Below are 15,824 nucleotides of genomic sequence, written 5' to 3'. Positions count from 1 at the left end.
AAATGAAACAAGAACAACTTTACATGTACCCTAACAAGTACCCTAATCAGATAGATAGCTGCAAGGTGAGGGCAAAAGAAGTTTAAACTGATTTTTCCTTGATGATGCTACCAACGGATTCTAAAAACCAAAGATATAACAAGAATCTCATCCCTAATCTAACAAGTTTTATTCTAAGCTAGTTAATCCATTTCCAAAATTCAACGTTCATTGAACCAATCATTACTAAGATATCCTGGATTTGCAAAAAGGTTGCATACATGAAATGTTTGTTTGTCAAAGTAATTGGTTTTAAATGTTTTCTTTTATTTCCATTGCATATTGGCTATACTAATGACCGGATTCCAGCACTTCGGGAAAGATTTCACGGTACCGAAAGTACCGGTATTAAGGATCAGTCAGTACCGGTATTTCGGTACCAAAAAATGGTCGGTAATACCGGTATTTTCGGTACCGGTACTACCGGTACTACATCCCTACTTTCCAGTACACTTAGTGTACGAGAAAGACAAAAAGGTATTAGGGGTGATAACCGAGGTACCTCGAAGCGATCAAAGTGAAATCCGTCGATCAAGATAGTTCAAAAGCTTAGAACGTTTGGAGTTGAAAAAGTTGGTGAAACAAAAGATAGCATGAAAAGAGAGAAGTTATAGAGGAGTTTGAATATGTGGAAAGATGTCGAAGAGGACATCAGAACCCCATCGTTTTGAGTTTAAAACCCCGTGAAACACCTTACTACGCTCGTGAAGCCCGTAAGTCGAAAAAGGCCGGAGACCGATCAGCTACAACATCGGTAAGGACCTGGACGAGTAGCCGACCGGAAAACGGATCAGCGCGTGTCCCCAGCCATCCTTGGAAACAGTGAAGAGTAAGCCGAGGATCCACGCCAGCATGCGAGTCACCATTTGATTTTCCTCAAAAATTACTCTAGAAACTCCCTTCGGGATTCCTCCAAGAACTTCCTCAGGGGTTCCTCTAGAAACTTCCTCAGGGAGTTTTATAAGAACTTCCTAAGGAACTCCTCCAGGAACTCTCTCAGTGAGTATTCTAGGAGCTCCCTCAGAGATTCCTCTCGAGCCTCTCACAGGGATTCCTCCATTATTTCCTAAGGGATTGCTCTGGGGATTCCCACAAAGATTTCTCTAGGAATTTCCTCAAACATTCATCCAGGAATTCCCTAAGGGATTCCTTCAAGAACTTCCGCAAGGATTCTTCTATGATTTCCCCCAGGGATTCCACAACGAACTTCCTCAAAGATTCTTCTATGAACTTCCTCAAGGATTCCTCTAGGACCTCCATCAGAGATTCCACTTCAAACTATCTCAGGGATACCTTTTCGATATTCGCTCAGGCATCCCTCCGGAAATTCCTTTCGGAATTTATTCAAGTACTTCTTCCGAGATTATTCCATGCATTTCTTACAGGATTTCTTATAGTAATCCTTCAAGTTTATCAATTGAGTATTACTCAAGATTCATATGCGATGCTTCCAATTTTTTATGGATTCCGAAATACATATTCAAACTGAAATTTTTCATAGGCTTCCTCCTGGAATTTCTTCTGAGATACCGACGGAGTTTATCCATTTTTTTATTCTTCAATCACTTAACCTAATTTACAGCTCTTTTGTCCACTAGGGCACTGCGTGAGCGATTCCAATTGGAAGCTGTACTTACACTTTGTACAGCACCTAAATGTATTCTATTTTAATTCTACTATATCGAATTGGTTGCCGTTGCGCTGCTTTCACTTTCTACCCTATTATGGTAGAATGATGAGCACGAGGATGTTGATGTGTGGATGTTGGTTGTCCCCTTTTCCAGTCCGATTGGAGGTTTATTATGAGTACCCGTTCGCCGATATCCATGTATCCGGGTCCGTTTGAGCCATGGGCTCAGAAGAGGGTCAGTGTCAGCTGCTCTCAGGGGGAAAGGACAACTGACGAAAGTGCCGGGGCTGAGATCGAACCCATGACCATCTGCTTATGAAGCAAACGTGTGACCAATTACGCCACGGGCCCGGTCAAATTATCCATTAATGTTCACAAGAAATTCTCAAAATATAACTATTTTCAAAAATTTACATATACATTTTTTTAGAAATTTCTCCAGATTTCTTTTAGGATCTAGGATGTGAGCTAATAATTGCTCCTGCAATTTTCCTGAGGATTATTCCTTCACAAATTTCTCCAACCAAAGATATTGAGGATTCCAGATACATCCTTCGAACAATTCTTCGGAGATTTCTTCGAGCAATTTTCCAATTATTTCATCACGAAGCAATTTCTTCAAAATTTATCAAGAACTTGCACCAATGCTATTGTGAAAGTTTGATCAAAGATTGCTCCAGGAGATTTTTCGAGCATTCCTTCCGGTATGCTTTTGGAATGCTTCCAGAAACACCCCAGGAATCCCTTCAGGAAGAACCTTGGAATTCTTTCATAAATTTCCCCAGCAGCTCTTCCAAGTATTTCTTCAGCAATTCTGACGAAAATTTCCTCTGGACACACTCAATTCTTATTAGCCTGTTTGGTTTTTTATTGACTAAAAAAAAGAATAGGAGAACTATTTCAGTAGTTTCGGCAATCGATTTGACTAAGGCTCAGTACACCAATTGTCGAAAACGTGAGCAAAAGGTAAACAATTCATTTATGCTGAGTTCAGCTGATCTGTTTTCATCCAAAAATTAGCATACTCAGTATTCGGAATTAAGTGTGGAATTTTCCCAGCAATGTCTTTTTCATGTATTCACTAGAGATTCTTTCAGGAATTGCCTAATGATTTCTATTAAGAATTCCAAAAGAAATTCTTTCTGAGATTCCTTCAGGGAGGGGGATTCTTTCAGGGAGTTTCTTAGAAATTCATCTCAGAAATTTCCCAGGAATTTCTTCTTGAATATTTCCAGAAATTCTTTCTAAAGTTCGTCTGAAATTCCCCCAAGAATTTTCAAAAAATAAAAAAAAACAGAGGAATTCCTCCAAAAATGCTCACAGAAAAATCTGAAGGATTTTCTCTAGAATTTCCATGATTTTCAGAAGGAATTCTTTCAGATATTTTCCCAGAAATTTCTCCACGAATTTCTGAAAAAAAAAAATCCATTAATTTGCCCATGATTACTCCAGGAATGTCTCCAGGAATTCGACATGAACCAGACTTTCTTCATAAATTTCCCAATGAATTCCCTCTAGGAAATTTACCCAGAAATTAATTGAAGCATTACCACCACCACCCCCCCCCCCCGCCCCCTTTATCTTCAAGAATTTGTTCATATTTTTTTTCAGGAATCATTTAAGAAGTTTCCCCAAGAAAATCTGCATGAATTTTCCCAGAAATTCTTATAAGAATCGGGAATTTCCATTAAAAATGTCCGTAGGAATTTATTCACAATTTCCCCAGGAATTCCTCCTAAAACATCCCCAGGAATTATCACAAGAACTCTTCCAGAATTCTTTCCAGGAATTTATTCATAAATTTTTCTAGGAATGACTTTACAAATTTCCTCATGAATTCTTACTGGAAATTTCCTCGAAATTCCTCCGAGAGTTTACTCAGAAGTTTGTTTAAAAGTTCCTCGAGACTTCTCCAGGAATCTCCCCAGGAATCTCCCCAGGAATCTCCCCAGGAATTTCTCCAGCAATTCCTCTTGGATTTTCTCTAGGTATTCTTCAGAAATTCCTTCAAGATTTGCACGATATTTCCCAGGAATTTCTCCAGGATTTTTTCTAGAAATGCCTTCAGAAAAATGCAGTCACGTTGCTAAATGCAAGAACCAGAGGTGTTGGGCTGTAATTTTACTGTGAATCAGTAACTTTTGCGGCATTAGTAGGCTGGTTGAAGCAATCGGGTAGGTACTGCACGCGGAGGTTTCTAAGGAAAAGTTTTCTATGTGTTTGATGTTTCGTGGCAATATTGTAAACGATTCTGACTTTCCGCTGAAATTCCTTCCGTGATAGTGAGATTTCTCTAAAAAATTCTGGATTCCTCCAAAAACTTGAAGGGATTTCTTCTAGGATTTCTGCAGGAGTTTTAGGAGTCCTTCCGGAATTTCGTACGAGATGTTGTGATAGGTTTATTCAGTATGTCTTCTGATCTTTTAACTGGGATTTCCAGAAGGAATTCCTATGTGTACTTAGGAGAAATTTCAGGAAAAATCCTTACAACGCTGAAGGATAAAAATGTGTTTGAGGAATTTCTAAAGGAACTCCTGTAAAAATCTCTTAAAGAAATCCTTGAAAAATTCAATAAAGAATGTTACACAAATAACTACATACTGGAGGAATTTCGTAATTAAGTCTTAAAAGGTTTCCATTCCAGAAACATGTGGGAGAATTCCAGAATGGACTTCCGGAGGAATTCCAGAAGGATCTGCAAATCCAAAAGGATTCCGGAGGAATCCCAGAAGGAATTCTTGGTGTTATTTCAGAAGATAATCCATGGTGAATCCCAGAAAGAACAGGAGGAACTACTGAAGGAATTTTATAGAAATCCATGGAGACAACCCGATAAGTCTATCATGATTTTCAAATTACTCAACATATGTACAGATGGGTAAATTATTGATTAAATTGGGAAAAAATCCACAGCTCAGGTGAGATTTGAACTCACGACCCTTATTCGATTGACAAGTGCTTTACCAATTAAGCTACCGAGCCAATTAATGACACGGCAATTTAGTTGTCATAAGGTAATTCAAATCTCATCGATCAAGATCATCTTCCCCTAAACCTCAAATATATCCATCTCTGTTGCACATATGTACGACGAGCGAAAGCGATTTATTTATTGTTTGAAACTCTTTGCCTTATCGTACAGTCATCGCATCCCCAACGACTGTGTAGAGAAAGAACAATTACTACCTGGAAGGCGATCAAACGCGTTGTTCGCATTATATACACTATAGATTCCATAGATTCGCGGAGACCCGATCAGAAAGGCATAACAAAATTATAATCGAATAAGTAATTTATTTCAAAGATTTTTCATAACAGAATGAGTTATAAAATTCGCCGGTTAGGTGTTAAAATAACGAAAATTATAACTAAAATTGTTCTGGCCATAACATAATTATAACAGGTCTTGATACAATAATAACAAGCTTATAACAAAATGAGATATAAAAAATCAATAGAGGAAAATCAAATTATATCACATGTTGTTATGAAGCAGTTATAAATATATTGGGTAAAATTTAAGTAGTGTAAAAATTAATTCATTTTTGGGTAGTCAATTTTCAGAGTGACATTTTATTTTTAGTAAAAAGTTACTGGCACCAAAAAACTTCTCCACATAGGGATTCGAACCTATGACGGCTAGAACCTAGAACAGGAGCTCGTCGTTTTTACCAGTGAGGCCATCGCAGCACTTGAAGTGAGGAGGGATGTATACTGAAATGGTTCTTCATATTGGTAGCTCCTCTATAAATAGACTCGCTGATCCAACATACCGGAGAGGGAAATACCATACCCAGTAATGACGTCACCATGCACGTTACTACAGCCCATTCAGTCCCTCAGTTTCAATGTCGTGGGCGCTTGTTGTGCACTAGAGCCAGCGTTCACTACTTCGGAGCTGGAACCCACACCGCTGTACCTACGCGAATGGATGTCACACGAAACTCTTCGTAATACAGTTGATAGCTATTACCGTGAGGTCGCCATTTACCGCTCATTAAGCGGCATTTTCGTAAAGTATATGTCATTAAAAATCAACGTTTGCGAATATTGTACTTTATTTTACGTTAGCAACTCAACAATTATGTTGTTATTATAGAAAAAAATATAAAACGATTGTAAAACATGTTTACAACCGAAAAAATAAAAATTCAAATTTGTTGTCTCTTGGCTCCTATTACCGCTCATGCATCCCTTCACCGCTCATAATGGCTCCATTCACCGCTCACTGGATTATTTTTTCATGGAATCACAGAAATTATTCATTTATAAAAACAAAATAACTTTTATTTACCAAAGTATTGATGATTCAAGACGTTCAGATCATCCTGTTTTGTCAAAATAGAATCTTTAACGGGTTTTACCTGTTGGATATTTCTTCCGCTGTTTGCCCTGAACAGTTCCCATGTTGTGCTGCAGCGCAGTTTGAAAAATATTTTTTGAGAACGTGATTTCAGGTACACCCATATAAAAACTTGGTGAAATGAAAGTTTTTTAATGTGGCAGTATGTTACATTGACTTTTGTTACGATACTTTACTAACATTTGATCATTTTTGTATGATTGACCCAGAATGAGCGGTGAATGGCGACCTCACGGTATATCTTCGTGTTATTAACTAAGTTGAACAGATAGTTGATGACTTTCAAATAGTGAAAAGTGTGGAACTAAGCACTAGTTGCACCAGCGTTTATTTAAATGTTTAAAGCGTTTTTTTGGCATGTTTTATTTCATTATTTTTTAATGATATTCCTTCTGCAAAGTTGTTCAGTAGTATTATGGCTCTTAAGTGGTGAATGTTTCGGTAGGAATATCCACCGCAAATTCTAGCAGGAATATTCCCATGGAGGAATTTATGAATGAATTTTTAAAAGGATAGAAAAAAGCATTTCAATACTGTCATTTTAGTAATTGTCGATAAAGTTTGTACAGAAACCTTTCGATAAATACTTCAAGTAATTTGTTTTCGAGCACAGAGCGTTCAGGAAATCCAAAGGGATATCAAAACACTTCATTCCGCTGTTGAACTAAATATTTTATTAACTCTAACACAACAACTACACTTCATTTGGTAGTACATAACTATTTGGATCGGCAGATATGCATACACAGATTATCTATGCGGAAAAAAGCTATAGTTAATTGTAGTGATATTCACAACAGAGACTGAGTGACCACATTCTAAGAAATTTCGGAGAAATTGGAATTGGATTGAAAAGTTTAACTTTAAAACTAGAACTTAATTAATTACTGAGATCCTTCAGAATTTCTGATCGATTTTCCCTGATGGAGAATCCTTTAAGGAATTTGTGATGCATAGGCTGAAATAATTTGCTGATGTCTTAAAGAATCTCCCTTTTGGATTCTCTGAAGAAATTCTCAAGGTAGGAAATGTATGTTGAATTTTAAACTCAAGTTAAACCTTGCGGGAAATCCCTATCACGAATGATCTGTATACTGTACAATTGAATTTATATTAGTAGTTTAAGTTGAGAGCTCCGACAGATCAAAGGCGACGTGATCTGGTCGGTGAAATATAATTGGTGAATTGGAATGTGTTTTCGTGTTCTATGATCAGAGATAATGATTCATAGGAGTGGTTTACTTGGGATCCCAACATGTATATGAAATAATCTTTCAACAAATCCTTGTAGCAAAGTTCTTTGAAGAATTCAAAGAGGAGGTCATGGAAAAAATCATGGAGGAATTGTTGAAGAATTCCTCAGAGGATTACCCGGAAGAATACGTGGAGGGATTTCTTATGGATTTTTTTTGTAGAATTTTGAAAATTGCTAAAAAAAATCTCTAGAGGAATTCCTTGGAGGAATTACCGTAGGAATCTGTAGAGTAATATTTTGCAGGAATCATCGGAAGCTTTTCTTAAGAAATCCTCGGAGAAGTTGCTGAAGAATTCTCCAACCACAATTTCTAGAGGAACTCTAGGGGAAATCTCTTTAAGAACTTTTTAAGAAATATTTGAATATTTGACTGGAGGATCGTCAGTAAAAATTTACGTAGGAATCGTCGAGAAAACTTTCGGAGAGATCTCTGGAAGAACTTCTTGTGAGCACCCTAGAAGACCTACAAGAGAAATACTTTTTATATCGCTAGAAATATTCCCTGAATGTACTCCGTGGCCATCCATAATAAACAGACAACCTGTAAGACATGTATAAAATCCTGTAAACGCCGCGGTTCAATTACATATCACATTTTCCACTTGAGAGTTAAGGACTTCTCGACAATTTTGCTGATGAGGTTATCCCAATGTTCATCCTATTGAAAGATTTGAAGCGCTGTTTGTCTCATTTTTGGCTCTAGTGTACTGAGTTCTAGTTACTTTAGCGTATACGAAGTATGCATTGCTTGCTTTGTTGCATCCTGACCAGCGTTTTTAAATAAGCATAACTCACTGATTTTGTTGGTAGAAGACTGTGCTCACCTAAACCACAGACAAACAGAGTAACACTTGCGAAATTTCCTTCGACCACGCTTTTAACGTTCATTTTAAATCTTCATAGGTGTAGCTTTCACAACCAGAGGCGCGCGCATAGTTTTTCTTTGCATTTGACGTTTCACACTAGCGCCGCCTGTTGAAGATATTGCACAACGCAGTGTTTCGTGAAACATTTCCACCAGACTACCATCATCTGTGAACTGGGCGATGGATTTTCACGAAAATTGTTCAAGGTAAACTTTCATTGAATACAGAAATCTAGTATTTATTTACGAGAATTAAGGAGTCATTTCAAAAGCTGAAATCTATATTCACTTATTCTTAGTCCAGTTATTTTTGAATCCCATTCTAAATATCATACGGGTTTTGATGTTTTATTGTGTGATTCGAATTGAATTAATGTAGATCAATTTCTCTCTTCTTCCACAGGACGTCTTCCTGGGCAGCATATGCCTTCAAATCACCGTGGTATCCATCCTCCTCAGCTTGGTGTGGCCAACCTTCAAATACTATGCCAAACTTACCGCCATCCTGTGGATGTCCTTCATGGTGATGGTTGTGCCGATTCCACTGTACTTATTCAAACCCCGATGGCCTTTAAATGCTCTGTAAGTGTCCGCGGCGCGCCGCCTCGGTAGAAGCAACAGGTGCCAATGATTTAGATTCCAGAGTTCCTAATTGTTTCCATGCCATTTCAGTATTCCGGGAATCGTTGCTTGCGAAGTTATCCGGTGGTTCGGCGTGGAGTACGAAATCCGAGGGAAGGAACACATCAACGTCAAAAATGGCGGAGTAGCCCTCATCAATCATCAAAGTGCCATCGACATCGTTAGTAAGTTGGAAGTTTAGTTTTTTTCTTCTGGAAATTGCCTTCTAATTGCCGAATCATAACTTTTTCTTTGTTTCAGTGTTGTCGCGACTGCTGCGTGAGTTCCGAAACATTGTTCCCGTGGTGAAGAAGGAACTGTTTTACGCACTTCCTTTCGGCATTGCCTCCTACTTGGTGGGGGTTGTTTTTATCGATCGGAAGAACATCACCTCGGCGAAGGATGTCATGAAGCGGGAGGCGGTCGCCATTCAGCGGGATAACGTATGTAGATTAATGGTGCACTGTGGTCAAAAAACGCAACTTTTTAAGTTTTATATTGTTTACAGAGAACAAACCTTGGTGTTAACACTTATTTAAGCCTCCATAACTAAATAACTAAAAAAATATACTGACATTCATAAGGTCATAAGCTTTTACAAGAAGTTTCAATTTGGACCACAGTGCAAAGGAATCAATTTTCAATTTTAATAATTCATCATCCCATTTTTAGCTCAAATTGGCCATATTCCCGGAGGGCACCCGCCACGACAAGGACACGTTGCTGCCGTTCAAAAAAGGTTCGTTCCACGTAGCCATCGATTCGCAGTCAATAATCCAGCCCATCATCGTGTCCAAATATAGCTTCTTGGATCACAAAAAGAAGCGATTTGGCCGCGGAAGGGTGATCATTAAAATTCTGCCGGAAATCTCGACCAAGGGTATGACCAAGGACGACATCAACTCCCTGGTGGAGAAATGTCAAACCACGATGCAAGCGGAATTCAACGCACTCAGTGCGGAAGCAAAACAGTACTGCCATCTGTAAAAAAGAGCAAAAATACAAGGGAACAACTACTCTAGGACTCGGTTGTGTTACGGACAACCGGCGTAGGTATTATTAGGAATTCGGTTCGTACTGAGCATAACGACAACATCACACTTGGATTCATCAGTACCTGAGTTTTGTGACACGTGGTTAGGAATATACGTCACAGAGTCAATTGCTACGAGGGTGAGAAGTGAAAACGTTGCTTTAATGATGCTCATTTAGTAAACAGCTAATTCAATACTATTACTAGTAACAATACCGTTGACATATAAGATATCGTCAGTCTAGTCTTAACTTCAAAAGGTCATTTAGATTCTTTAGCAACCTAGAGACAAGGGATCATGTTTCTACACAGTTGATTGTTTAATAAATATGGTTTGTTTTTGAATTCTGTGTGTTTTTCTGAGTTTTTTTTGTATATGGAGACCGTCCCTACTGTTCTTTTTGAAGATGTTTCAGTTCTGGACTCTTGATGAAGTCTTAAACCATGGGTTTGGAGTGGGTCTATGCTATTGTAAATAGTAGCGACATCTGCAATGGCGATGGATATACTCATCTTTGTAATTCCATCTACGATTTGTGCAAGTGTTCATGCTATGCTATGCTATGAAGGCCGTCGCTACTCAGCAGAGAATTTTCCAAGCGGTTTTAAAGGAATCCGCTGAATCATTTGGTCCACTGATCTTTTTAGAAGTTTTTTTGATGATCTATCATTAAGTCACGCATTAGATATTGCTCTGACCAATTCTAGCATTCACAATACACATAAGAGAAGTCTTGGCTATTTCCAAATTCTTAGCAAAAAAAAACTACAGCGATTAATCTGAAAAGAAAATAATCGTGATCATAATCTAATCATCGTGATCAAATAATCTAATAATTTCTTTTGGTATTGCTTAGGATTTATTCAGACATTCTTTCAGGAATTATTTCAGAATTTTTTTTTCAAAAGATTCTCTGGCCAATTTCTGCAAAAAATACTCCTGAATCTATTCCTTAGCATTTATTAATGATTTTTTATAGATTTTTTTCCACGAATAACTGCAAATGGTGTTTCAGTTCTTCCAGGTATTATATCAAAGATTCTTTCAATTTTTTTATTTCTTCAGTGGTTCTAGGGTGATTGCGGGTGTGAAGAAGATGCTTCAGGAATTTTTGTCCAGAAATTCTTTCAGAGAATTTTCAAGAACTTCTAAAGCATCCCAGGAGGAATCCGCAAAAGCTATCGATCGATAGAATTTGCGATGAAAACAGAACAATACATAAGGTAAGAAATTAAAATTTGAACTAGTCAAAATGTAATCTTAATTTAAACTATTTTGAAATTCATTGAAATGACGTACTTTTTGGGCAAATATTGTCCCGAAAAAGATGTTAAACAGTTTTCCGTAATATAATCTGATAACATAAGCTTTAAAAGTATTGAAAAAGGCATTTTTGCCATCGAAAATAAGCAATTGAAAAATCACTGTGATTTTACCTATTTCCCCCCAGAGAAAGCCCATTTTCGTTGCACCCATACAGCTCATGCATTGCATCACACACAATAAGTGAATACGTCAAATGAAAGCTTATTTATCTTAGAATCGACCAACCGAATAATATTCCACATTATTTGTCATAAAATTATCAAATTTTAGTGATTCTTACATGGAGAATGTTATCTCAAGTTGAACCATTTGTAATCTAAATTTGAACTAGTAAACGGGGGTGAGCTTCTAGAGTTGGCCTGTAGATTGCGCTAGTGGTTGCTTTGTTTACTCTTGGGGGATGAAAAATTCCAAATTTAGTTTCAAAATTCCCAAAGAATTTGAGATTCCACTGCCTAATGAAAAATAGGAATGAGAATTAGCAGATTCATGTGATTTTTAATTGTTTAGCATGGAATTGGCTGTTTGATGAGTTGCTCGAGCTGCTGCCGCCAATAGTTCAAATTTAGATTAAAATTCGTTCAAATTATGATTACGATGGTTCAAATTAAGATTAAAATCATTGTTGATGAAAAATCGAATATTTGAATGAAATTCGGTGCAAATACAAACTTTTTACCATATAACAGAAAGCTTATAGGGTAAGTGTGCCCATCGTTGTGGTATTATGGTAAATTCATTTTAAAAACAATGATCGTACCATCCAATGAAGGGTTGTAAAACGTTAGTTGGTAGATTTCCATCCAAATTTGCTTGGAAAAATATAAAAACTATCGTTTCTCTCTGTTTTCGATCATAAATCGCTTACCACAACATTAGGCACGCTGTTCCTATTATGGAAGTAAAATTTAATTTTGGTTCCTATTGTTGCGGTATCCCATTGAAATCATATGGGATACCGCAACATTAGGATCACTACCGCAACAATAGGAACACAGCAGCAAAAAATTTAAGGAAAATATTTTTTTTAAATAGGTTTTTGGGCAAATCTTAAGCACACAAATGGTGCAATCTCATAATTCAAGCATAATACATCTAATTAAAATGCCTTTTGGTAACATTTCAGTCGAAAAAGTGTTCAATTGCCACTACCGCAACATTAGGTACTACCACAACGAAGGGAACAATTACCCTACCCGTGGCTTTCATGTACTTATGATTTTGCCGTAGTAAATTATTTCCATGTGGGAGAAAAAATCACTTAAAATTTGCACTGCTTCAGAAAGCCGCAATTTGGTTCAAATTTTGATTACCTACCCTAGGCAATCGGGTGCCTGAAACTTTGCCAGTCTTGGTAAGGTCGTATGAACTACCAACCAAGCCGATCTGTTTAAAAGCACAGGTCGTACGGCAGAAGTTTCACGCATTCGATGTATTCGTTCAATACATGGCCTACTTGCCTAAGTTCATCTTCTATAAAATTTTCACACTTGTTTTATCATTTTTTAGTTTCTGGAAACTCCATGGAAGAACTACTAAAAAATGCGATGCCAAAAGTTCCTGATTATATCCCCAAAATTCTGAAGAAGTCTCTGGAGGTAAAAGGAACTTCACAATGAATTCCAGCAGAAATTTCTGATGAATTCTTCTTTAGAATCCCTGTAGAAATCTTATGATCTACTTTTTAATGAACCTCTCCAAAAATATCTGAAGCATTCTCAGTGAAATTCTTGAACAAAACTCAGGAGGGTTTCATTAAAGACTTTCTGGAGAAATACTTCTTCGGGAAACCCTTGGTCTGAATTCCAGAAAAAAAAATGTTGAGGAATTTCTAGGTAAATTCCTACAGAAATCCAATAGCAAAATTCTTGGAAGATTTTCTGAAAGTATTGGTATAGGAACCTGTGACCGAATTTCGGAAAAATTCTAGAGAAACACAAAGGTAAGTATCTGCAAAGATCTCTAGAAGACAATCTAAGGATGTTACTTGAGGAATTCCCGTAGAAAATCTCAGGAAACATTTTTCAATAATTTTCTTTCAAAAATTGTGGTGGTATAATAGAAGTTATTCTTAGAGCTTATCTTTTGAGTAATTTCTAAAAAAAATTGAAGGAATGCCTGAAGAAACTTTGTTGGAATTTTTTGAACGAATTCCTAGAATAATTTCCAAAGCAATTCCTGGTAGATTTTAAGATGGAATTCCAGAAGTATTATCTGAAGGAATCTATTAATTAATGAGGAAAGAAATTCAAATTTTCCAAATTTTCCTTGGACTAATTTATGGAGGAATCTCACTGGGATTTTTTGAAAGCATATCCAGAATCTTTGTAAAAAACATTGAAGAAGTCTGTGGAAAGTTTTGTAAGTAAATTCTTGTAGAAATTTCTGGAGGAACCTTTAATTTTCTCAAAGAATTACTGAAATCACTTCTAATTGAATCCATGGAAGATGTTTTCAACCAAAGTCCGTGAAATTTTCTCAAAAAGAATTCCTGGTGGATTTTCTATATGGGAAAAATGTGGGAACAATCCACTGTAGGTTTCTTTATAAAAGTTTCCAAATTAATCTTTAGATTCTGGATTCAGAGATAACCGGATTTTTTTTCTGAAAAAAAAAATCAAAGGAAACTAAGCATTTTATAAAGAAATCAATGGAAGAATTCCTGCAGGATTTCTCAGAGAAATCTTCAAAGGCATTCAGGATTTTTAGATGAGTTTCTGAAAAAGTCCATGCATGATGTTCAAATAAATCATTCGATAATTTTCTGTAGGTATCTCTCAAAGAATTTTTGAAGGAATCACTAAGAATTTCTAAAGAAATTCATGGAATAACTTCTGAAGCAATCCATGCAAGATTTTCTTAAAAAAAAACTTTTGAGAAATTTTGGAGGAAAAACGAGTGAAATTGTTCAGGACAGCGCCCCATCGTTTGAATAATTTCCCACCGTGTTCCTACTGCCAACTGTGACAAACTAACAAACCAACAACAATGACTTCGTAGCCGACACAATACCGTCTTACCACGTTGGTTCGACACGTTTTAATACGACACTTTTTAATTCGTACCCCGCTTATTCGACAAGTGTCGAATTAAAAAGTGTTCAAATGTCACAGCGATGTACACTGTAAATGCAAAACAGTTTGATATTGCGCTTATACTCGCACCCGCAGCAGCTCCTCTTGCAGCCGCTATTTCCGGAAGTTCGGAGTTGGTGCTATTCGACACCCAAACCGCCTGGAGACCTACCGGAATGAACTGAGGATGGCAACAATCGTAGAAAGAATGAGCTTTTCATTCGCACCACCGCAATATCTGTTGAAATTATGTTTCACAACAAATCCGGAAATCAAAACAAAAACAAAAAAAGAGTTGCCAAATTTCAATGGGCATGGTGGTGTAGGGTGACCAGTTTGTCGAATTAAAAGTTTACCCCGGTTATTCGACAACAGTCGGTGTCGTATTAACGGGGTAATACGGTATACAGTACAAAAACAGATAGCACACAATAAGACACACACGTTTAGTCGAACAATTTAAGATGGTCGGTCAATTGAAACACTGTTAGTTACGTTTGTTGACCAGAGTTCATACGAAAAAGAAACTAACAATGTAAGTCACAAACGTAATTTGTTATTTTACTTAGATCTTAATCATGCAAATTATAAATTAAATTGTTAAATTTCCTATTCATGCAATACATATTGAACTTACGAAATATGTTTGAGCTAAAACCTAGTGAATTAAATAAATTTGCAGCTAAAAGCAGCTATTGTGTACAGCAGAGGCCACCCCGGCCTTAGCCTGATCGGAAAGGTAAGCAACCTAAACACAGCTTCACGGTCCAAAATACGATTTCGCTCTTTAGATTGTCCAAGGAAACCTCACCTGTCGCAACAGCAATATATGAATTAATTACTGTAGAAACTTAAGAAATCCCTGATGAAAATTTCCGAATGAATCTTTGATAGATTATTTGAAGATCCCGTAGAGGAATTTGTGGGGTAATCGTTGAAAACATTTCTGAAAATAAATCCCCGAATTGCTTCTTTTATTTGGAAGGATTTATAAAGAAATCCCTGGAAGAAGGCCCTATATCACAAAGCATTTTTTTTTTTGAACGAATGAGGGCACAACAAAATTGGAAAACTCGCAAAGGTGCCTGACACTTTTTACCTGGAGACACCAAAACGGCGAAGTTTGCAACCCAATTGACCATGTATTGGAAGACGGCCGCCACTTCTCGGACGTCAATGATGTTAGAACTTTTAGGGTTTTCAACATCGACTCACTATCACTATCACTATCATGTAATAAGATTCGAGCTTAGTTATCAAACGGACTCTTGAAGCCGGTGATCGATGCGATTTATAGCTATCACCAAAAGCTGGACGCGCGGATAAGTGCGATCGACAAGAGCGATAATTTCTACACTCTGTGGGAGTCTGTTCACGGAGGCAGCTTGCCTCCTCTTTCATCCCGCTCTTTCTCTTGTATGTTTAGGAGAATAAGTAAGAAAAGAGAAAAAGCTGGATCCGTCAATAACTTGATATTGAACATTTCAGGCTAAATAAGCTGTTATTCAGCTATCATTGTCACCTGGGAGGCAAACGCTGCCAAAAAAAGACCTAGGAACGACGATTAGTGCCAGATGGTAATGGACGAGAAATGCTGCCAGAAGCAGGATGCTGGTG

The 15,824-nt window shown here is 37.2% G+C and overlaps 1 protein-coding gene and 1 non-coding gene across 2 annotated transcripts in view; one reads left to right on the top strand and one right to left on the bottom strand.

Moving 5' to 3' along the window:
* The window catches only part of LOC109623400 (1-acyl-sn-glycerol-3-phosphate acyltransferase alpha), a 36,631-nt gene extending 26,480 nt beyond the window's left edge, over window positions 1-10,151 (top strand). The window contains exons 2-5 of the mRNA XM_062849297.1: window positions 8,556-8,734; window positions 8,825-8,958; window positions 9,035-9,216; window positions 9,446-10,151. Of these exons, the coding sequence (XP_062705281.1) occupies window positions 8,556-8,734; window positions 8,825-8,958; window positions 9,035-9,216; window positions 9,446-9,760 (810 nt within the window). The 3' untranslated portion in view covers window positions 9,761-10,151. The remainder of the gene's footprint in view (window positions 1-8,555; window positions 8,735-8,824; window positions 8,959-9,034; window positions 9,217-9,445) is intronic.
* Window positions 4,580-4,651, bottom strand: Trnad-auc (transfer RNA aspartic acid (anticodon AUC)). Its single transcript has one exon. It is a non-coding gene; the product is annotated as a tRNA-Asp (tRNA).
* Window positions 10,152-15,824: the final 5,673 nt, after the last annotated feature.

This window comes from Aedes albopictus, chromosome 2 (assembly GCF_035046485.1).
Source record: "Aedes albopictus strain Foshan chromosome 2, AalbF5, whole genome shotgun sequence".
In the NCBI taxonomy this organism is placed as follows: Eukaryota; Metazoa; Arthropoda; class Insecta; order Diptera; family Culicidae; genus Aedes; species Aedes albopictus.
Note: the sequence above shows the minus strand (reverse complement) of the source record. Positions and strands in the feature narration are given on the sequence as shown.